General features: G+C 42.7%; 1 protein-coding gene across 1 annotated transcript; it reads right to left on the bottom strand.

Annotated features, from left to right (window-relative positions):
- Positions 1-1,197: 1,197 nt before the first annotated feature.
- On the bottom strand, positions 1,198-14,777 carry npc1l1 (NPC1-like 1). Its single transcript, XM_010876708.5, has 20 exons — positions 14,473-14,777; positions 12,964-13,125; positions 10,962-12,161; positions 10,512-10,735; positions 10,262-10,362; positions 9,820-9,992; positions 9,516-9,644; positions 8,573-8,755; positions 8,272-8,386; positions 7,925-8,190; positions 7,148-7,237; positions 6,827-7,017; positions 6,085-6,212; positions 5,127-5,253; positions 3,769-3,824; positions 3,514-3,664; positions 3,152-3,383; positions 2,907-3,020; positions 2,601-2,763; positions 1,198-2,487 (listed from the first exon to the last, which is right to left on the bottom strand). The coding sequence occupies exons 1-20, from the start codon at positions 14,572-14,574 to the stop codon at positions 2,372-2,374; spliced, it is 4,023 nt and encodes a 1,340-aa protein (XP_010875010.1). The 5' UTR covers positions 14,575-14,777; the 3' UTR covers positions 1,198-2,371.
- Between the last annotated feature and the right edge of the window lie 8,848 nt (positions 14,778-23,625).

The following is a 23,625-nucleotide window of genomic DNA, read 5'->3' as shown; positions in this document are numbered from 1 at the left end:
GGGAAAATTAAGTTGGCGCTCTTTAAAATGTATAATTTGGGAAATAATGTTTTTCTCCTGAGGTAATCTCTAAATAACCCTACTGTTTATCTCTGTATATCATTGGGTAACACCAGTGACATGGAGTTGAGGAACAGATTCCCTGTAGATGTAGTAATCTGCCAATTCAATACCTTCCACTATTTATTTTTGTAATTTTACAGACACACTTATCCTGAGCAATTATTGTTAGTGGCCTTGATCAAGGACAGAATTTTCCCTTTACCACTAAATATATAATATAAATGTACTAAATTCAATCATATTCTGGCATTACACTACAATACAAGCATTTACTCAATTCTGTCATATCCTAGTATACTACTAAAACATGTAATATAAACATTTAGTAAAATGAGTCACCCTACCATACCACCTGGTATGTAGTTTACCTGCTGAATCATTCATATATCCTACCATGACACCTGGTATGTAATTTACCTACTGAATCAGTCATGTCCTACCATACCACCTGGTTTGTAATTTACCTACTGAATCAATCATATCCAACCATACCACCTGGTAGTTTACCTACTGAATCAATCATATCCTACCATACCACCTGGTAGTTTACCTACTGAATCAATCATGTCCTACAATACTACCTGGTATGTAGTTTACTTACTGAATCAGTCATATCCTACATACCACTTGGTATGTAATTTACCTACTGAAACAGTCATATCCTACAATACTAACTGGTATGTAATTTACCTACTGAAACAGTCATATCCTACCATACCACCTGGTATGTAATTATGTAATTTCCCTATTGAATCAGTCATATCTATCATGCTGCCTCCCAAACACTGTAGTGGACTTTCACTCCATTTCTTGGTGCCCCAATCTGACTGTATTGTAACTCCTGCTGTACTATCTTGGGCTGACTCTGAATAGAACTATTGTGTACTGCATCTGATGCTTGATTAGGTTCTGGGTCCATACAAAACATTTCAAGTACCAAACTGTGCCTCTAGATGGAGGTGTAGTGATACACATATGCATCATGGCTGCTGTGTTGTTTTAGCTTCTGGTTATGTACAGTATATTGGTCGCAGACCTCAGGAAATTATTGCATGCAAATGATACATGACCACAAACTTTATTGTACATAATCTTAATCTGTCCAAATATGTTTGGCACTCTTAATTATGTAGGACAATGTAGAAATAGTGCTGTAATTTCTTTTTTTTTAATCCAGTATGGATGGAAATGCCCTCTAATTACAACCAACAGTGTGTTTTAACTTAATAATAAACAGCTAGTTCAGCCAGGGAACCCAAGTGGGTATTGGCTCAGCAACGAATCAGCTGATCTCGGAATCGCACCAACCACAGTCTGTAGATTCCTAATTGAATATGGCGGTCTACTTAATTCGATGTAGTGCAGGAATATAGAGATTGTTGTGCCTGTAGTGCAGGAATATAGAGATTGACAACTCAATTCTGAGTTGCCTGAAACAAGGTTGTTTTAGGCAATTACACACACAAATGCCTAGTATTTATTTCAAAATATGTTTTGTAGAATACATAAAAATTACACTAAAATAATACAGAGAATACTTTTCAAGACTATCCAAAAACTGGAGTGTTTTCTGTTAGTATACAGGCACATGTAGTGTTCAGGAACAGTGAATACCATCACTAGAACTGCATCGATAGATGACATATAAACATATTTAAATTAAATAAACATACATATACACATAAAACAATTCCAATAGTATAATATTTGTCATTTCTAACTATAGGAACCACTTTGTGCCCACTTCATTTTCAACACAGAAATCATCTCTCTTCCTCTGTCCACCTAAGGCAGAAACAGTCACACAGAATATGGAGATCAGAGGCTTAAGATCTACATTATAATGATCGGTAATGTATGTCTTCCCTCTGTAGAACGAGCTATGGGTATATTTCATTTCTGCACTGGGAATATGCATCTCCACTTACTCATATCTAGTAGATAATATTGCACATTTGTGTCTGTTGTGGCATTTCAGTCCCGCCTTTCATGAGATTAAAACCAATCACAACATTTGACTCATTGTATATAATAACATCTGAAAGACCCCGATTGGCCACATTGTCCTTGCTTTGTTCCTATAGTTACAGAGGTATATGTAGATGAACTGGAAACTGACTTAAATCAGTTTGTTTCCTGGGTAGGCGTAGTGGTTCTCACATATGGTCCGCTCTTTCCGCTTTCTCCAAATGTTCATCAGTGATTTCATCAGGAAGGTGTGCTGTGTATTCTGTTGCAAATTTGAGGGGTTCCCAGAGGTGAGGGGTTCAGAAGGGGTGATCAGGGTGGAGTCCTGGTTGAGGTTCTTCTACTGGTTTTCAAAGGTCATGTTGTCGTAGACAGGCAAACTGTTGCTACTCAGCTCCCTCAACTGGCCTTTGGCCTGCTGTATCCGTAGCAACACCGCTTTATTTATTCCAGGACCTAAGAGATACACAGGATGGGGGGGGGAATTATTGGTCTGATAAAGTGACTCAGTTAAAACCTTTTATGATTGTCTAATCTATTAGTTGAAACACACACAGACACAAACGTACCAAAGTAGCTTAACAGCACCGGGAGGAATATGAGACCATGTGCCAGGCCCAGCAGAGTAATAACCAGGTTTAAACGGAAGAAGAAGATCTGGATGAGCTGGGCTTTTGCAAATGCCAACACCACAATGCCAGGCAGGTTTGTCATGGCAACTCCAGCGAACACCTGCAGAAAAACAAAAACATTCATCAATAAAACATTGTCTTTATTATCCACAGTATGTATTATGTATGTAGTATGTGGTTTTCTGATGTTTACATGTACTGATCAAAGGGCCGTATTGTGATGGTTTGGTTCCCCAGACTCACCGCGCTGCCCATGGTAGCTGTAGCCTCCTTGGCTCTCTCTATGTGTGTAGGCTGGATGCTCAGGGCGAAAGAACGTGTCATATGAGACACAAACTCCACAGAGATGCCCACTGCCTGTCAACCAGGGAGAAATAAAGAGGGGTCATTGTATGAACGGTTGCAAAATGGGTTGACAGAGTCTTCCCATAGCCTTGAGCCGATAGGCGACACTACGGCCAACCCAAACCCCTCCTGTGGTTTCATACCGTGACCAGGTTGATCAGGGCTACCGCGTTGTAATCGATGCCCCACAGGGTCATGACGCCCACCGTATCCACGGTGATCATGATGATGGTGAGGAGGTTGAGGGTGCCGGAACGCACGTCCATTCCCAGCAGCAGGCAACAAACCACAAAGGTCGGCAGCAGGCACAGGGAGATGATAAACACTCCCTCAGACACGATGGTCAGATACTGCTCGTAGAACACGTACGTCACCCTGGAGAGGAGAGAGCCGTTACCTTGTGCTCGTCACAGCATCTCCCACAGAGGAAATGACGAAGAGGCGTGCGTGCGTGGTGGAAGACGTGAATGGAGGAGAAAAGGTTCAGGGAGTCGTGCTGACATACGTGTAGGGGAAGACTTCAAAGTCAGGCGGGGTGTCATTTATTTTTCGCATCGTGAGGGTGATATTGTGGGCCAGCTCTCTGGCTGTTTTCAGCGCCGCCGTGAACTCCCTGGAGGTGGTCAAAGCCGTGTGGTATGCCATGAACCTGGTGGCTGACAACACAGCGCCAGAGGTCAGCTACAGCTTTACCGGCCAAAGGAGGTTATAACAGAGTTGGTTTTCTGAACTACTGAAGAGATTGTTCAGGATTCCTCACCTATGATTTCTCCATTCTCATCTCGGACCACAGCCTTGTCGTAGGCTCCCAGACCTCTGTTGGTGAAGAGAACAACACCATCAGCATGTGTTCATTCATGTGGACATGTGTTCATGTGAATGTTTTTCTGCATGTGAATGTACAGTTAGGTCTGGAAATAATTGGACACGGACAGAAGATCCAGTTATTTTGGCTGTTTAACAAAATATATTCAAGTTACAGTTAAATAATGAATTTGCACTTAATGTGCAGTCTCTCAGCTTTAATTTGAGCGTATTCAAATCCAAATAGAAGGACGTTTTTAGGAATTACAGCTTTTAAATACGTAGCCCCCTCTTTTCAATGGAGTTGAAAGCTGTTTCATGGACAGGTGTGGGCTATATCATTCGTTATGGTGTGGGCTATATCTTTGTCTTCATCAATTAAGCAGGTAAAAGGTCAGGAGTTGATTCCAGGTGTGGCATTCACATTTGGAAGCTGTTGCTGTGAAGCCACAACATGAGGTCAAAGGAGCTCTCACTGCAAGTGAAACAGGCCATCCTTAGGTTGCAAAACATTTTTTAATCCCATCAGAGAGATAGCAGGAACATTAGGAGTGGCCAAATCAACAGTTTGGTACATTCTGAGAAAGAATCACAATCTGTAAACCATGGTGGAGGCAGTGTGATGGCATGGGCATGCATGGCTTCCATTGGCACTGGGTCACTAGTGTTTATTGATGTGACAGGAGACAGAAGCAGCCGGATTCATTCTGAAGTGTATAGGGATATACTGTCTGCTCAGATTCAGTAAAATTTGGCTAAGGTGATTGAACAGCGCTTCACTTTACAGATGGACAATGACCCAAACATACTGTGAAAGCAACCCAGGAGTTTTTTTAAGGCAAAAAATATCCTGAAATGACCAAGTCAATCACATGATCTCAACCCGATCGAGCATGCATTTCAGTTGCTGAAGACAAAACTTAAGGCAGAAAGACCCACGAACAAACAAAGCATCACATAGGGGGAAACCCAACTTTTGGTGATGCGTTCCAGACTTCAAGCAGTAATTGCCTGCAAAGAATTCTTGACAAAGTATTAAAAACTAACATTTTATTAATAAATTGTGTTAATTTGTCAAATTACATTTGAGCACCTGGCTGGAATAAGGGGACTGTGTATGAAAATGGTTGCAATTCCTAAACGTTTCATATGATATGTGGTGGCGTACAGCCAAAATTATGAAAATTGTGTCAGTGTCCAAATATTTCCAGACCAAATTTTATGTCTTTATGTGAATATTTGTCTGTATGTGAAAGTATGTCTGTCTGTATGTGTATGTTTGTGCGTACGCTTGAGTATGTGTGTAATACTCACCCCTTAGGGCACTTCAGGTCAGGCCTGTTGCCCAAGAAGTCTGGCAGGAAGCGGTTGAACTGTGTTACATTAGGCCTTAGCACTCCGTTATCGGGCTTTTCCATACATTTCCCACACCGTTTTGAAGCTACACAAAACACATTGTACCTCAGGTTAAACACTACACGTTGTACCTCTGGTTAGACACTACACGTTGTACCTCTGGTTAGACACTACACATTGTACCTCAGGTTAGACACTACACATTGTACCTCTGGTTAGACACTACACGTTGTACCTCTGGTTAGACAATACACGTTGTACCTCTGGTTAGACACTACACATTGTACCTCAGGTTAGACACTACACATTGTACCTCTGGTTAGACACTACACATTGTACCTCTGGTTAGACACTACACATTGTACCTCTGGTTAGACACTACACATTGTACCTCTGGTTAGACACTACACATTGTACCTCTGGTTAGACACTACACATTGTACCTCTGGTTAGACACTACACATTGTACCTCAGGTTAGACACTACACATTGTACCTCTGGTTAGACACTACACATTGTACCTCAGGTTAGACACTACACATTGTACCTCAGGTTAGACACTACACATTGTACCTCTGGTTAGACACTACACATTGTACCTCTGGTTAGACACTACACATTGTACCTCTGGTTAGACACTACACATTGTACCTCTGGTTAGACACTACACATTGTACCTCTGGTTAGACACTACACATTGTACCTCTGGTTAGACACTACACATTGTACCTCAGGTTAGACACTACACATTGTACCTCAGGTTAGACACTACACATTGTACCTCTGGTTAGACACTACACATTGTACCTCAGGTTAGACACTACACATTGTACCTCTGGTTAGACAATACACGTTGAATGTGTTTCCTGAATGCGTAACACGCAGATTGCTTTTCTGTCAGGTACTTTGTACTCACATTCACTTGCATTACAGAATTTCCCTTCGTCAGGACCCTCAGTGTACAGACGGCAGCATCCGGATCCAGGATTTAGCCAGTCAATGAAGTCATCCACCCACGAGTTTGCTGGGACAGCCAAGTAGGACCTGTTCATAACATAAATGTACAAGACCATAATTATATACTGTATTCCTGGAAAATTCCCACCATTGAGACCTAGTTTCCCCCTTAATTTTATTTAACTTCTATTCACACAGGAAATCACCCAAGTCAGCAGTAGCTTATGTTGGCCTTGGACTATCAGCTGCTGATATGATGGGTCAGATGTGATAATAAGGTGATGTCAGGGGCAGCCCGGAGGCCTTATCTCTCCTGTTACAACCATGCCAAAGCACTTTCCCTAACCTTAAACCCTTACCCCTGACATGAATGTTCATTCTAACCCTCACCTTGGAAATAACTTGCTCATCAGATTCGATGATATTGGTATTTTGTTGTGTTCATCTACTGACTATCCCTGATCTAAATTTGAGTATGTTTTCTGGAACCTGAGTTGATCATTAATGGTTGTAATCTACTGAGTGACGTTATTGCCTTGGGGTGTCAGTGGGTTAAAGAGTAGGTGGGGGGGGGGGGGGGTGAGCGTGAAGATGTCATGGAGACAACCTGAAACCAAACAACAATACTGTTTGAATACAAGCCAAGATGAAGCAGTATGATGAGGATCACAAGTTCAATATTGATCCAAATGACCACTCACCGTTGAGGGTATTCACTGGCATACTGGATCTTCTGAGTAAGAGAGAAGGGGTCACAGCCCACACTGGAGCAAACTGCATTCATCCCCATTACTTTGCTGAAGTCAAAGCCCTTTGTTGTGACAAAATAGGTAGGAACGCCCACCTCAAAGTATGCGTACAGGTACTTGAAATATTCCAACATATAGGAGCCCTGGGACAAAGGTTGAGAGGAAAGGATGTCAGGTCATAACTACAAGGATGCACATTTGTGTTATGTTATTTATGTGAAATTCATATGTGATTATTACATGCGTGTGTCATGGTGGGCCAACCTCACTCACCTTAGGCATAGCCAGCTCCTGATCTAGACCCACTGTCACGTGTAACATCAGGTAAATGGAAGACATCAACATGGTGATGAACACAACCATCTGGCAGAGTGAGAGAGGAGCAATTTAACCCTAACCACAATCATTACCGGCAAACTTTTTCATAGGTGATTGCTTGACGACGTAGAGGTCTCAGAAACTCATGTTGCAAATATGATTCCAGTGGTGTTACAGGGTTTTAAAAACATTTTATTCTTCAAAAACGGTATTTTGGTAACACCCAATGACAGATTAATATTAATGTACAACGTATGTATGAGTCATAATTCTCTAGGAAAATGTGGTTTATATATGGGTGCAGTTAATGCTCGGGTTTGTATACACACAAAGCTCTAAAATGAATGGTACGGTTTATAAAAAGGCTCAGGGGTACTAAAATCACAATATTAACCAAAACCATTATCAAAAACACAATCATAACCACAATCTTTACCATAACCACAATCATTACCAAAATGACAATCATAACCAAAACCAAAAACATAACCACAAACATAACCAAAATCATAGCCATATGAGATAACCAGTGTGAATATCCGTGTCCACTTTTTTCCAAAACAGCGGTCATATCTATAATCACAATCATTTACATAACCACTTCCAACCACCAAAACCACAATCATAACTAATACCACAACCATTACCGATACCATAACCAAAAATCATAACCATCTGAGATAACTAGTGTGAATATCCGTGTGCACTTTTTTCCGACAGTATTTTCCTCACCACTATGACCCGGGTGACTGGGTGGAGGAGGACGGGGGCGTAGTATTTCCTCATGATGGGCAGCAGGAAGCCCTCGTTGGGTTTGGAGGGAGCAGGGGTCTTGACGGTGATGCAGCAGACAACCTCACAGCGGTTCCTGTCCTGACGTTTGCAGTCAAGGGAGAGCAGTGCCACGAAGGCAGTCATCTGGAGCACAAAGTCCAGGACCACAGCCAGGGCCGCGTACAGAGCAAAGGACCTGACTGCAGGCATGGTGCTCAGAGCCCCTGGGAGACAATTAGTCATTAATATACAGTGTATAATCCTAACCTTTCACATATAACATGAGTGAATCAATGAGAGCTCACCAAGGAAGAAGCAGACCGACTCGGAGACAGAGCACAGGAGCATGCTGGGAGCTACATTTCCAAGGACACGTCCAATCTGCTCCTCCCTCTTCTCGTTTGGCCTCCGTGCATCTCTCTGACAGAGAGAGAAAGTGAGTTAGTATTACTAGAAAGAGGGATTACTAGTACCTGATGAAGATGAACTAAAAATCAAGCAGAGCTCTGAATTAAAAATCAGTAAACAACTAGGCTACTCTTCAAGTGTCTTACAGCTACACACACACACACACACACACACGCTAATATCCAAACAAATACACACCTGGTACTCCAGGACAAATATGAAGATGTTGTCAGCTCCTACGGCTAGCACAAGGAAGGGGACGACCTGGAGAATGATGAGAGAGGACGGGATGCCGATCCAGGCGTAGAAACCCATGGAGGCCAAGACAGAGCAGCCCACCACAAGGATACCGCCCAGGCCCACCAGGAACTTGGAGTCCACCTGTAGGGATTTGACAGAGGCCATAGTTCATAGAGGCAGTTCCTGATTACTAGCTTCCTAAATGACAGCAGGCACAGAGAGATTTCCGGGAATCCTTTTTTCACATCAGTAGTTGTCACAAAGTGCTTGTACAGATACCCAGCCTAAAACCCCAAAAGAGCATACAAAAATTAGAAGCTGATGCAAAATCTTGTTGATATAAATAGTTTATTCTACCTATAGAAGATCTTACAGGCAAACTTTAAGGTTTTGATCATTACAGATTTTTACGCTTACGTTTCATCTAGTCTGTAAAATGGTGGGAAATCAGCTTTTTTTAAATGAGATACACATATGTAGGCATTGCTCATCTACAGGGTTGTTTCCTCATTTTCTTTTATCATGCCAAGGAAAATAATTATCTTATTAATATTACTTTCTCCCTAGAGCCAACTGATACCGTTGTCCTTCTGTTGAAGGCCGATTGTTATCGCTGTATGCTCATACGTGTGTTGTATTTGTGAGAGACGGAAATCAGGTAGTGTGAGAATATTTTACTGATCCTCATATGTAAAAAAGGCTATTTTAAGCCTGGGGTTAAGATTAGTAGCTAGTTTTAAGAGTAGGTTAGAAGTTACATTTATTATTAGGATGAGGGTTCTGGGTTTAGGATAAGAGTTAGGTAAAAGGGGATATCCAATCAGATTCCATTTTCGTCCCTAAAATATATAATAAAATGTGCATGTGTTCAGGGTGCTAACATTTCAGTGAGTAGTCTCACCAGTATTCGACTGAAGGAGGTGTATTCCCCCAGAGCCACAGAGATGTACACAAAGATGACAGCATAGCTGATCATGAAGATGGGGATGTCCTCCGCCGTCGTCCTGTTAATCTCATCCTCCAGCGACCTCTGCAGAGGAACAAATAGAGGGGAAAGGCCACGAGAAAGGAGATCAGCGAGAAAGGAGATATTGAAAAAACAGAACGGAGAAAACAAAGTGGATATTGAGGTAAAATACTATGTATTAATGTCTTCCAGCAAAAAAACTGGTCTGGATTAGAGCTGTTGGTGTCTGTGTGTGTACCTCAGCCATGTATGCGAAGGTGAACGGATTGCCTGGACTCATCTGGTACTCTTTGAGAATGTCCAGGAACCTCTGCTCCCACTCCATGGCTATGTTAAACTTAACATTTTCTCGTGGGTAGTTGTTGAGGGAGAAGGTAAGGATGAGAGCTTCTGCATTGGTGTAGCTATCATCTGACAGATGGGAGATAATAAAGGCTGGGTTAAAACAATCTAAAATGTCTGAAAACAATAAGAAATGCCGTTTAGAAGATCTTTTTTCCCAATTGATAGTCCCGGGAATGAAATCCACTATCCCGGATTTAGTTTCTACAGGTTCACACTGTAGAAACGGAGTCTTATGAACTATGCGTAACTATGCCAGCAGCACATAAGGGGGTGTGTGGCAATTAGTGTGCCCCATTGCCTGCAGCCAGGAGACCAGAGAAAATACTTAGACTTACTTTCATATCCTCCCACTGCCAGGAAGGGAAAGACTGGTGCCCCATAGTCAGCCATGCAGCTCATCTTGAGGTCAGTGATGTCTTTGAATGACAGGGGAGAGCTGTGGAGAGGGTAGTGCACAGGATACGGTTTCGTTCTATCGCCACATCGTCAATGACAAACCACATCTGAGCACGGATGATTCATGTTTTCAAACAGCTCTAATATCGGACTGCTCCGTCCCCAATGAGAAAGAAAAACCTGACTTACTTGACGCAGTAGATGAAGTGGTCCTTCCAGTCCACTTCCTTGGTGACTCCCAGCTTTGTCATGTTGACCTTCTTGTTGATGTTGTCCACACTGTTCTGGAAGTACTGGGGCAGGCTGTTGACAGCGCAGTCTGTCAGGGAGGGGTTGGAAGGATTGAGAGGGGCGAAGCACACGTCCTTCAGACTGGCCGTACGGTTCAGGTCATCTGACCAGAACTCAATGCTCTGCAGGTAGAGTTGGGACCATAATGAAGTTTCGCATTGCGATACTGTAGTCATTATTGATTATTGTGATAGTTATCTGTTCGGGTTAATTAATTGTTAGAGCTTAAGACATCTATCTTTGTCTGTGGGGAACCTTCCAAATTCAACCCTTGCTTTCCATTCCTATCAACACAATATGTTCCCATGTTTAGCTGACACCAGTTATAGAGTGACTACCTTACAGTACCTGAATCCTTGTCTGTAGCTTCAGAAGTTCCAGGATCAGGTCTTTGGAAATAATCCCACTGAAGTTCTGCTTCCCGAAAATCAGCGAGTCGTAAATGTAACTTGGTCGGCCCGGCGCTGTCAGGATCAGCTGGTTGGTTCTAAAGAAGGGATCAAAGTACTTGTCATGCATGTCTTTCTCCTTACGGGCTCGGCTGTCTGGAGCAGACCAGAGCTGGACTGGGTCGGTGGTCAGTTCAATGTACATCAGTCCTGTGGCGAAGGCCCCTACGACCACAGCTGATGCCAGCAAAACCTTGAAGGGGTGCGAGGCTATTAAGGTGCCCCACGCCTGGAACCAGGAGCCCAGGAACTCCTGAGCAACCAGGCTGTTCCTGTCTATACACGTCACCTCCGACGGATGAATCAGCCTCTCTGTCTCATCGTTCCAGTTGTTAACCTCTCCTTTCACCTTCCTTTTCTTTGAGAACAAGCCCATTATATTTCTCAGGATGTAAGGGGAGAGCAGAAAAAGCAGGAAGGCTAGGATGAGAAAACCGAGCAGCGTCGCACAGATCACCAAGTAGCCGTCCACCCCACCGATGGTGAAGGGGGCTGGTAGAGCTGGAGGCGGGGGCAAGACCGGGCACGAGGCCTGGCAGTCCTGGCACGAGCAAACTTCCCCCCCGGTCGGGGTCTTCTCGTTGCACCCCAATGCCGTTCCGTTGTATGGCACTATCCCGGCGGGCACGGCCCCGGTGACCCCTTCTGGGATCAGACGGAAGTCGATGTCCAGCGGGGCCAAGCCATTGCTGGAGTCCCCCTGGAAGTCGTACCAGCGCTGAGGGGTACACAGAGCCGAGCCGTAGCGTCCGCACATGGTACCGATGGCGAGGCCCCCCGTGGAGGGGATCCTCACACTCTTGCAGGAATCAAAGGCTTTGTCGGCAAACGAGGTGGACAAGTAGGCCTGGTAAGCCACCACGGCCTCCCTGACCGTGCCCTGACTGGTGATGTTCGCGGTGCGCGTCACATTGATGGTTACGGACTGGTTTGGACTGCAGGTGGAGATGCAGTGGAAGTGGCCAAAGTTGTCAGCGCAGGAGGGGCAACGGTTGAGCAACGCCTTGGACATCATCAGGCTCCTCTCGAGGGACTTGAGCTGTTTCACAGAGCAGCAGGCTGTGGTCTGGCCTTCTCCACGGTCCAGCATGGGACACACCTTGAATTAGGACAACGAAGTGTCATTTATCTGACACTTGACAGTGTTTTTGGCCCAAAATGACATTCTAGTAAATACTACTAATACACTAAGTAAAGGACATGTATTTCTTAAACATCAATAATGGAATTAGAGTTAAAACTGGAATATTCAAAAGTAAATATCAAAATAAAAAAAATTATAAAAAAAAGGGATTTTGTGACTCTGTAAGTGTTGAATGGCAATGCTGTCATAAGTTGTAGAAAAGTATCTCACCGTCTTCCCTCTCTCACTCTCTTCTCTCACTCTCTTCTCTCGCTGTCTTCCCTCTCTCACTCTCTTCTCTCGCTGTCTTCCCTCTCTCGCTGTCTTCCCTCTCTCATTCTCTTCTCTCACTTTCTTCTTTCGCTGTCTTCCCTCTCTCACTCTCTTCTCTCGCTGTCTTCCCTCTCTCACTCTCTTCTCTCACTGTCTTCCCTTTCTCACCGTCTTCCCTCTCTCACTCATTGTCTTCTCTCTCACCCTTTTCTCTCTTTTGAACTTCTCACTCTCACTCTCTTCCCACTTTCACTCTCTTATCTCACTCTCTTCCCTCTTTCACTCTTCTCTCACTGTCTTCCCTTTCTCACAGTCTTCCCTCTCTTACTCATTGTCTTCTCTCACCCTTTTCTCTCTTTTTAACTTCTCTCACCCTTTTCTCTCTCTTTAACTTCTCTCACCCTTTTGTCTCTCTTTATCTTCTCTCACACTCATCTCTCTCTCACTGTCTTCTCTCTCTAGAACAGAAAGAAGCACTCCAAGGTACCGGGTTCGAATCACTGACCTTTTTGAGTTCTTGGTAGTGCTCTGGCCCCAGGACTCGAGCAGGGCTATAGTTGAGACAGGGGACGATGGGTGGAATAAGGGATCCCCCAACCGATGGGTTTCTACCACACTCGTCGTAGAAGGCACAGTATCCTGGCTCATGACGGGACCCTGAGACAACCTGGGGAGCAAACAACATGAATGGACCTGGACAATGGTGAGGGGAGACTGACCTGGCCCCCATAAACATACCATGCAACGTTTAACTTCTTTGTTATAACCTGGACATTCTTATCAAGGAGATTAGAGGGTTAGTCTGTACATTTGTCAGGTCAATCTATCCCTTATTTTTTGCTGTTTGTAACAACAGTAAAAGGGTGGAGATAGTTGGTAGTGTATCAACACTTAATCACTAGTGAAGTTATGGCTGATTTCCCAGACACATATTATCCCAAGTCCTGCATTAAAAATGTCTAGCTCAATGAAGAATCACCACTGAGTTAGTTTTTTCAGTCCAGGATTAGGTATACTCTCTGGTCTGGTTTCACAGACACAGATTAAGACAAGTGTAGGATAAAACCAAATAAAGTTCAATAGAAAACTCCATTGAGCTTGCTTTTTTCCTAGAGTAGGTTTAATCTGTGTCTGTAAAACCGGCCCTTGTAGTCAATATACAATAGTGTTAGTATGTACAATAATAAATAAAGACTGTTGAAAGTTTTCAATACAACAATACATGGCCATGTCTGCATTCAGCATGGCTAAATCACTTCCTGATCTGACAATTTGGTTAAAACATTGTAATTATATTTCTTGAGAACAATAAATAGGCATTGAGTAAATATATTTACTTGTCCTTTTCTTTTTGTTGTTTATTTGCTGATTTTAATAATTAAGCTTCTTGTTCTATTGTCTTGCATTTTACTTAACTAATTGTGACATATTTAAATAATTTTGAAATTAGAATATCTTTAGTCCCACAATGAGTGTATAAAATACCAGGCATCTCTGTTTTATTCTAAAGACCACACTTTTAGACAAAAACAAACCACAAACGAGGGTGCGTTAATGGACCCTGACCGGAAGGTAAACTTGACTCTTCGCCCTTAGTAATTAAACACACAAAGAAATAAAACTACGGTCTCTTCATTTGACAATTGGCATATCAAATTAAATACAGCAACTCATTCATTAATATAAATTCATAAATACAAAATGTGTATATTACTAAAACATAGATGCTGGAATTAGAATAACAAATAAAGATTTCATAGTAACTACAAACAAAGCAGCTTTAGGTTTATTATTCTGTTCAAATTCAAAAAAGGTTATATTAGACTCTAAGCGAGCGTGATTCTATTAGTGCTGAGTGGCAATGGAAACAGAAGTTGTAGATCTTCCACACCCTGTAACACACGTAATGTAAATGAACATTTGTTTCCCTGAAAAAGAAAATGCCCTTCTTGGACCCAGTTCCAGAAGGGCCTCTACTGCTACATTACAGCCGTCAGGGAGAACCAGGACTCACCAGACAGGCCAGAAGTGTGAGCAGGACAGTGACATGGTGGTTCTTCATAGTGCTTCTTCCCATGATGATGTTCCACAGAAACTCACAGTTGAGAAACAGCATTGATCTCCAGGTACAGTAGGAGGGAGTGTCAAACTGGTCTCCCCTTGGTAAGAGCTTGTAATCTCAATGGGATCACTTTACGAAATAGTCAAACGTTAAATAGAAATATAATTTAGGAAAATAAATGTCCAGTGGAGAGATGGGATGGTGAGAGGCCCTCTGTGTTAGTTCTTTTCTGTCAGCCTGTCCCTGTCTGTCCAAGGTGTGAGACCCGCCCCGCGTTCAACATCACTGATGTGATGTGATGTCACAGCTTTTTTATCTGGCCTGATGTAGTGGATGCCAATCAGAATGAGCAAAGAGCCATTCACAGGAATGATCATTAACCAGGAAGGACAAGGATACAGAAATGTTACTAGTGAGATACCGGAAAAGTAGCAAAGCAAAAAGAAAGGATAAGTAAAATACATACTGCCACCAACCACCATCCCTCTACGCCCCGTGCCACCCCTGCCCTCATCCCCCTTTACCGCAATCATTCAAGGGTTGGTTCATCTGTTTATACATTAATGCACAAGGATGGAGAACAAGACCAAGAGAGGGAAAGACTGTGTAATGTTAGGAGAGAGTAGGAGTACAATAGAACCGAGCGTATTATTACGTGTGTTGTGAGAGATATAAGGAGTGAGAGAAGGGAAGTGTAATGTTTGGAATAGAAAAATGGGTGGTTAGAGTGAGAGACAGAGTTGTTGAATTCACAAGCTGATGTCCATCCCCTCAGCAGCTGTTTGTTCAGCTGAATGTAAATACTTCAGGATCGATGGTATCAGAGATTAGTTAGTTTATGGTTGTGTTTGTAGCCCTTTGATATTACAAAGCAAGGATCCATCATGGCGACTAATGATAGTGTGGGTATAATGCATTGACATAAAAGGTCCATAGGATTATAAGGAGATCGTATTAATAGAAACTAAAAACATGTTAACTTCCTACATTGCCTTACATTTTGAGTATTTGTGTATCTATGGCAAAACAATTTTGATATAGTTAATATTATCAATGACTGCAATTTAACCTCTTTTTGGCATTATCATAATCAAAATATATACAATTATTTGAATGAAAAATTAAGAAAAAGAAAATAGAATAGCAAAACGATATCATAACTGTAAACCATGAAATCAATTAATATTACAGGTTTTGTTTTATATCAGCATATATATATATATATATATATATATATATATACTGATATATATACAGCTTCAAAAAAAATGAAGAGACCGCTAAACCTTTTTCTTTTCTTTCCAAAAAAGTTGAAAAGGAAGGTTTTGAGTGAGGAACAGAAGGGTTAAAGCCGCAGTGGTCTCTTAATTTTTTCCAGAGCTATATATATATTTTCATAGGTGCTTGCTAAGGATGAGACAGATATGTTTTTTAAGATCACGTGACCAGTTGTGATAGGTTGCTCCAAAAGATTCTCGTAACTTTGGTAAACAACTAAGAGCTTTGCTATCTTAGAGGTCTGTAATCAGTAGGAACAATGAAACCAGGTGTAACTAAAACCTGTGCAGTATAAGACGACGTTTCTCATTAATCTTATCAGGGCCTTATTGAGGCAAGGTTTTTACACCTAGACTGTGAACCTTAGACCATGATCAGAAAGAGGCCCAAGGTCCTGTTCTTGTTCTCATGTCACAGTGCCCTCTGTGTGGAAGAGATGGGAGGGATGCCAGTCATTTCATGGGTGGCCACATCAGTCACTGGAAACACCTTTTAGAACTTTATTCTAAGATTCTCTCCACCATATGTACTCCAATGAGTGCCAGACGTTGCTCTCTCATGCCAAATGGTTATTTTTCCTGGGCTGATGTGAAGGGGGTAAGACTGTAAGATAGTTTGTTATCAGTAAGGAAATACATTCTTTCAGATGTAAAGGAATCACATATCGTTCAGGGTTATGGGGTCATTTTTGGAATACGGGTAATTAAATGACAGGACATCTTATCAACAAAACTCATTATGTTTGGCTGGTCTGGACCTTGTCCATCACCTCAATCCGTGGGGTACTGTCCATGAGAAATGCAGTTGAACCGAATTGCTCCCAGGTCTTTGTGGTAAATGAGAATGTTCCTCATTCATATTACCTGATAAAATTATTATTCTATATACACTACCATTCAAAACTTTAGGGTCAATTAGACATTTCCTGTTTTCCATGAAAACGTATGTTTGAATAGGAAATACAGCGAAATGAATGGGAAATATTGTCATTGATGAAATCATTATTTTTTTATTGAAATAATCATTTTGTCCATGAAACTTTGCTTGTCTGTGTTTTTTTGGCCATCTTAATCTTTTCTCTTTATGTATTTGTCCTCTTGCTTAGTTGTGCAGGCTGGTGGTGGTGGTGTAATGGTGTGGGGGATGTTTTCTTGGCACACTTTAGGCCCCTTAGTGCCAATTGGGCATTGTTTAAATGCCACGGCCTACCTGAGCATTGTTTCTGACCATGTCCATCCCTTTATGACCACCATGTACCCATCCTCTGATGGCTACTTCCAACAGGATAATGCACCATGTCACAAAACTCGAATCATTTCAAATTGGTTTCTTGAACATGACAATGAGTTCACTGCACTGAAATGGGCCCCACAGTCAACCCAATAGAGCACCAGCCTGCACAGTGGTAACAAGGCATGATGGATCCATGTTCTCATTCTGTTTACACCAAATTCTGACTCTACCATCTGAATGTCTCAACAGAAATCGAGACTCATCAGACCAGGCAACATTCTTCCAGTCTTCAACTGTCCAATTTTGGTGAGCTCGTGCAAATTGTAGCCTCTTTTTCCGATTTGTAGTGGAGATAAGTGGTACCCGGTGGGGTCTTCTGCTGTTGTAGCCCATCCGCCTCAAGGTTGTGCGTGTTGTGGCTTCACAAATGCTTTGCTGCATACCTCGGTTGTAACGAGTGGTTATTTCAGTCAAAGTTTCTCTTCTATCAGCTTGAATCAGTCGGCCCATTCTCCTCTGACCTCTAGCATCAACAAGGCATTTTCGCCCACAGGACTGCCGCATACTGGATGTTTTTCCCTTTTCACACCATTCTTTGTAAAACCTAGAAATGGTTGTGCGTGAAAATCCCAGTAACTGAGCAGATTGTGAAATACTCAGACCGGCCCGTCTGGCACCAACAACCATGCCACGCTCAAAATTGCTTAAATTACCTTTCTTTCCCATTCTGACATTTTGTTTGGAGTTCAGGAGATTGTCTTGACCAGGACCACACCCCTGAATTCATTGAAGCAACTGCCATGTGATTGGTTGATTAGATAATTGCATTTTTGAGAAATTTAACAGGTGTTCCTAATAATCCTTTAGGTGAGTGTATATGCACTGAACAAAATTATAAACACAACGCTTTTGTTTTTGCCCACATTTCTCATGAGATGAACTCAAAGATCTAAGACTTTGTCTATGTACACAAAAGGCCTATTTCTCTCCAATATTGTTCATAAATCTGTGTTAGTGAGCACCTCTTCTTTGCCAAGATAATCTATCCACCTCACAGGTGTGGCATATCAAGGTGCTGATTAGAGAGCATGAATATTGCACAGGTGTGCCTTAGGCTGGCCACAATAAAAGGCCACTCTAAAATTTGCAGTTTTACCCTATTGTGGGGGTCCGGGGGGTCCAAAAAACAGTCAGTATCTGGTGTGACCTTCGTATAGAGTTGATCAGGTTGTTGATTGTGGCCTGTGGAATATTGGTCCACTCCTCTTCAATGGCTGTGCAAAGTTGCTGGATATTGGCAGGAACTGGAACACGCTGTTGTATACGTCAATCCAGAGCATCCCAAACATCCTCAATGGGTGATATGTCCGGTGAGTATGCTGGCCATGCAAGAACTGGGATGATTTCAGCTTCCAGGAATTGTGTACAGATCCTTGCAACATGGGGCAGTGCATTATCGTGCTGCAACATGAGGTGATTTTCGTGGATGAATGGCACAACAATGGGCTTTAGGATCTCATCACGGTATCTTTGTGCATTCAAAATGCCATCATTAAAGTGCACCAGTGTTCGTTGTCCATAACACACGCCTGCCCATACTATAACCCCACCGCCACCATGGGCCACTCGAACAACAACGTTGACATCACCAAACCGCTCACCCACACAACGCCATACAGTCTGCCATCTGCCCTGTACAGTGAAAACCGGGATTTTTCCGTGAAGAGAACACCTCTCTAAAGTGCCAGACGCCATCGAATGTGAGCATTTCCCCACTCAAGTCGGTTACGACGACGAACTGCAGTCAGGTCAAGACCCCGATGAGGACGATGAGCATGCCGATGAGCTTCCCTGAGACGGTTATTGACAGTTTGTGCAGAACTTCTTTGATTATGCAAACCGATTGTTGCAACAGCTGTCCAGGTGGCTGGTCTCAGACGATCATGAAGATGCTGGATGTGGAGGTCCTGGGCTAGTGTGGTTACACGTGGTCTGCGGTTGTGAGGCCAGTTGGATGTACTGTCAAATTCTCTGAAACGCCTTTGGAGAAGGCTTATGGTAGAGAAATTAACATTCAATTCACAGGCAACAGCTCTGGTAGACATTCCTGCAGTCAGCATGCCAATTGCACACTCCCTCAAAACTTGCGACATCTGTGGCATTGTGCTGTGTGATGAAACTGGACATTTTAGAGTGGCCTTTTATTGTGGGCAGCCTAAGTCACACCTGTGCAATAATCATGCTGTCTAATCAGCATCTGTGAGGTGGGTGGATTATCTCAGCAAAGGAGAGGTGCTCACTAACACAGATTTAAACAGATTTGTGAACAATATTTGAGAGAAATAGGCCTTTTGTGTACATAGACAAATTTTTAGATCCTCAAGTTAATCTCATGATGAATGGGGGCAAAAACAAAAGTGTTGCGTTTATAATTCTGTTCAGTGTATATATACATACATACATATATATATATGATATATACATGAAACAACCCCAGCAGTTTAAGGGCTACGAGTCTATAAAATATCTAGAGGTGCTTATGTCTCTTTGTGATGAAATGCAGATTGATGAAAAGACGAGGTTGTTCTGCCTCCATAGGGAATATAGGAGACAGTTTCCAGGAGGTGGCAAGTGTAGGATTCTATAGTATTGGTCCCTATATTCAGTAACTTGGCTGAACAACAAACAATTGAAGGCTGGAGGTATTTCAGTCTATATAGTGCTTTCCTCTTACTTGGCTCTGATCATTTTCTCTTCTGGCTTGTCCTTGAGCAGGGCAAAGTGTCCTTAAAATTAATGCCTTTATGGTTGTCTATCTCCACACGCTGACAGCCCTGCCATAAACTCTCTCCCCATTCACAAACACCATGTGTCCTACAAATTTGGAGGCAATTGGTATTTCCTGGTTTTTAAATGTTTATTAGGATTCCCATGAACTATTGCACATGAAGTAGCAACTCTTCCTGGGTCCACATAAAACACTGAACACGGAGTAGAGAACAGTTATAGACAAGAAAACATTACTTCTTACTATACATTCAGTTGAAATACCTGCTGATTTATTTTAATAACTGACACAAAGAAACAACCATAAAATGATTTATATATTTCAAACAAATACATTCTTACAGAATAGGTAAATCAGGATCGGTACTGTGATACCCTTTTTAATGTCTTTAGAGTGCATTTGGAAAGTATTCAGACCTCTTCACTTTGCCTTATCCATCCATCCATCAATCAAATCTAATCTAATCAGTCCCATCCACAATTCTTCACAGAGATCCTACCAACCAGGGCCTTTGGAAGTAAAACAGCCCACAACTTCACAGATCCACCACCGTACGTCACATTTGGAATTAGGATATTTTCTGCATGATCAAGGCACCATTTACGCCACACACCTCTGGTAAAATTGATAATCAATTTGTATAATCAATTTTCAAAACCCAAGATGTAACCAACTTCTACAATTCTCCAACTGTGATTCTAAGATTTGTGGTTTTTACCATTTTTCTCACGGTGCATCAGGGCAAAATACACATGCGTCCTCTTCTAGGCAAGTTTATCACAGCTCCTGTTGTTTTAAATGTCTTCATTATTGCCCTAATTGTGGAGATACGTATTTTCAGAGGTGTCTTTTCACAGACATTGCCTTATTCTCTGGCCTTTCCCATGTTGATTGATGACTAGTTAAGTTTGTGTGTCACCTCATTATTATGCCACTGAAACAGGATGTCATGCATGACCACTTTAGAAGTTCCCAAAGACTCAGAAGAACGTCCAAAAGTAAAATCTTAATCGGAAATATACATCAATTATATTTTGTTCATAGGATCTTCTAGGGGGGTCAATTATTTTGAATGCATATTTTTGAATAAAATAATAATTTCTTGATGAAAATGTTTCCTTGAAAATGTTCACCCAATGAAAGGTTGGATTCTTATGACATTCTTGTAAAGCCTTTTATATTCATAATCACCTGGGGTGTCAATCATAGTGAAAGGTATTGTATATACACACACAACATAACTTGTGCATGTTTAACTTAATTTATCCCGATTCAGTCTTGCAGCACAGCCATCCCTATCCGCAGAAATCCCTGGTTATCCAACTACTGTTTCATTGGGCATGGTGTAAACCAACTGGTATAAGACATTCATTACAGAATCCTGTGGACTGTGCAGACAGATAAAGCAAAGGATCCTTGTATCTATGGAGAGTAAAGGTGTAATCAACAGATGGTTTGACAACAGCTCTTAACAGATAATGCCACAAGGACCCTTCATCTGTATGAGACTACATTATAGTTAAGATAACACACACATGGAAGCTTCATGAACCTTGATGTGACCTTGATCAGAGCCAGGGCTCTAGGCAAACAAAAGAGACTGAGAGAGCTTGGTGGTATCTGCACCTGAGATCTGTAGGATGCGTGTAGATATTCTGGTGCGTGGACTAGTCATGACTTAAGTGACAATAGCTTTAAGTATATAGCCTCAGCAATCCATGAATGCAAATATTATTTGCTTTCTGTCCCTTGTGCTTTAGCTACTATTCCATGTTGATAAGTAGGACAAATGTGCCCGTCCATGGCAATCAAAAGCTCCCAAAGCGTTTGTTCTAGCGCCTGCACGTATACCTGTTTTGAGGCAGATTTTAATCCATCTGCCTTGACTGTAAAGCCCTTTGGGTCAACTCCTGTTGTTTTCAAATGTACTATATAAATAAAAGTGACTTGACTTTCCACCAAGTGGGATATTGGTTAAATTTCTCTCACACATACACACACAGCTCGTGCGTCCGGAGGGTCGTATCTTCTGCTTACAGAACTGTCAACTTGTTTATCTGGGAGAACCGCAATGCTGATGTTACCGTGCGTCTGAGTCTCCGTAACCAGGGCAACGATGACGTTCAGTGACGAATAAATACTTCTCAGCTATGTTTCATGAAACTCTTTTGGTTTTATTATTCTTCGTGTCAATCCAAGCTTAAAGTAGGGTGTGCACTTTATTTTTCAATACGATACCGTATTATACGGGATGAGTGGCAACCCTAGGTTAGATACCTTAATTACTTGGTTAAGCTACAGTAGCCTACTAGCTGTCTAGCTAGCCAACCAGATGTAGGCTGACATAACTTACTGGGCTTAAGTTAGTTGCCTGAAGTCAAAAACACACGCTCGCCGTTGTATTACCCATTGGTGATGCTGTCAAATATTGTTATACAAATAAACGTTACACTCAACAACGTGTCCTAGCTACCTATACTATAGACTCCAATCTACCAGGATCCAGTCCGGATATTCCATAAGTCCCATCAAGCGAGCCCTCTGACTGAAACCACTGACACTAAAGCTTCTCCACCTAAGGAAAATGTGTCTCAAAAATGTGTAAATATAAAATTCAGAGCCGTAAAAAAAAAAACCAGGACACAGTAGCATGGCAATGTCACATGATTGATGGATCTTTTTTGTGCAATTAAGTAACAGTATCAAATCAATGGTAAGAACACTGAGATGCAGGTAGTGTAGAAGTTAGCAAAGATCACTACAGTAAAGTTGATGCATTTTATAACTTTGTGTATTAGGGAATGTATACATACATACATACATCTTCTTCCGCTTCATCCGGGGCCGGGTCGCGGGGGCAGCAGTCTAAGCAGAGATGCCCAGACTTCCCTCTCCCCAGACACTTCCTCCAGCTCTTCCGGGGGGACACCGAGGCGTTCCCAGGCCAGCCGGGAGACATAGTCCCTCCAGCGTGTCCTAGGTCTTCCCCGGGGTCTCCTCCCGGTAGGACGGGACCGGAACGCCTTCCTGGGAAGGTGTTCCGGTCCCGTCCCACCGGGAGGAGACCCCGGGGAAGACCTAGGACACGCTGGAGGGACTATGTCTCCCGGAACAGATCCCCAAGCCACCTCAGCTGACCCCTCTTGATGTGGAGGAGCAGCGGCTCTACTCTGAGCTCCTCCCGGGTGACCGAGCTTCTCACCTCTCTCACATCTCTAAGGGATCGCCCAGCCACCCTGTGGAGAAAGCTCATTTTGGCCGCCTGTATCCGGGATCTTGTCCTTTTGGTCATGACCCAAAGCTCATGACCATAGGTGAGAGTAGGAACGTAGATTGACCGGTAAATCGAGAGCTTCGCCTTGCGGCTCAGCTCTTTCTTCACTACGACAGACCGATACATCGACCGCATTACGGCAGAAGCTGCACCGATCCGTCTGTCAATCTCCCGTTCCATCCTTCCCTCACTCGTGAACAAGACCCCTAGATACATAAAGTCCTCCACTTGAGGCAGGCACTCTCCACCAACCTGAAGTGGGCAAGCCACTCTTTTCCGACTGAGGACCATGGCCTCGGATTTGGAGGTACTGATTCTCATCCCCACTGCTTCACACTAGGCTGCAAACCGTCCCAGTGCATGCTGAAGGTCCTGGTTAGAAGGGGCCAACACGACAACATCATCTGCAAAGAGCAGAGACGAAATTGTGTGGTCCCCAAACCTGACACCCTCCGGCCCCTGGCTGCGCCTAGAAATTCTGTCCATAAAAATTACGAACAGAACCGGTGACAAAGGGCAGCCCTGCCGGAGT

This window comes from Esox lucius, chromosome 13 (assembly GCF_011004845.1).
Source record: "Esox lucius isolate fEsoLuc1 chromosome 13, fEsoLuc1.pri, whole genome shotgun sequence".
Taxonomy (NCBI): Eukaryota; Metazoa; Chordata; class Actinopteri; order Esociformes; family Esocidae; genus Esox; species Esox lucius.
This window is presented reverse-complemented; position numbering and strand designations above follow the sequence as displayed.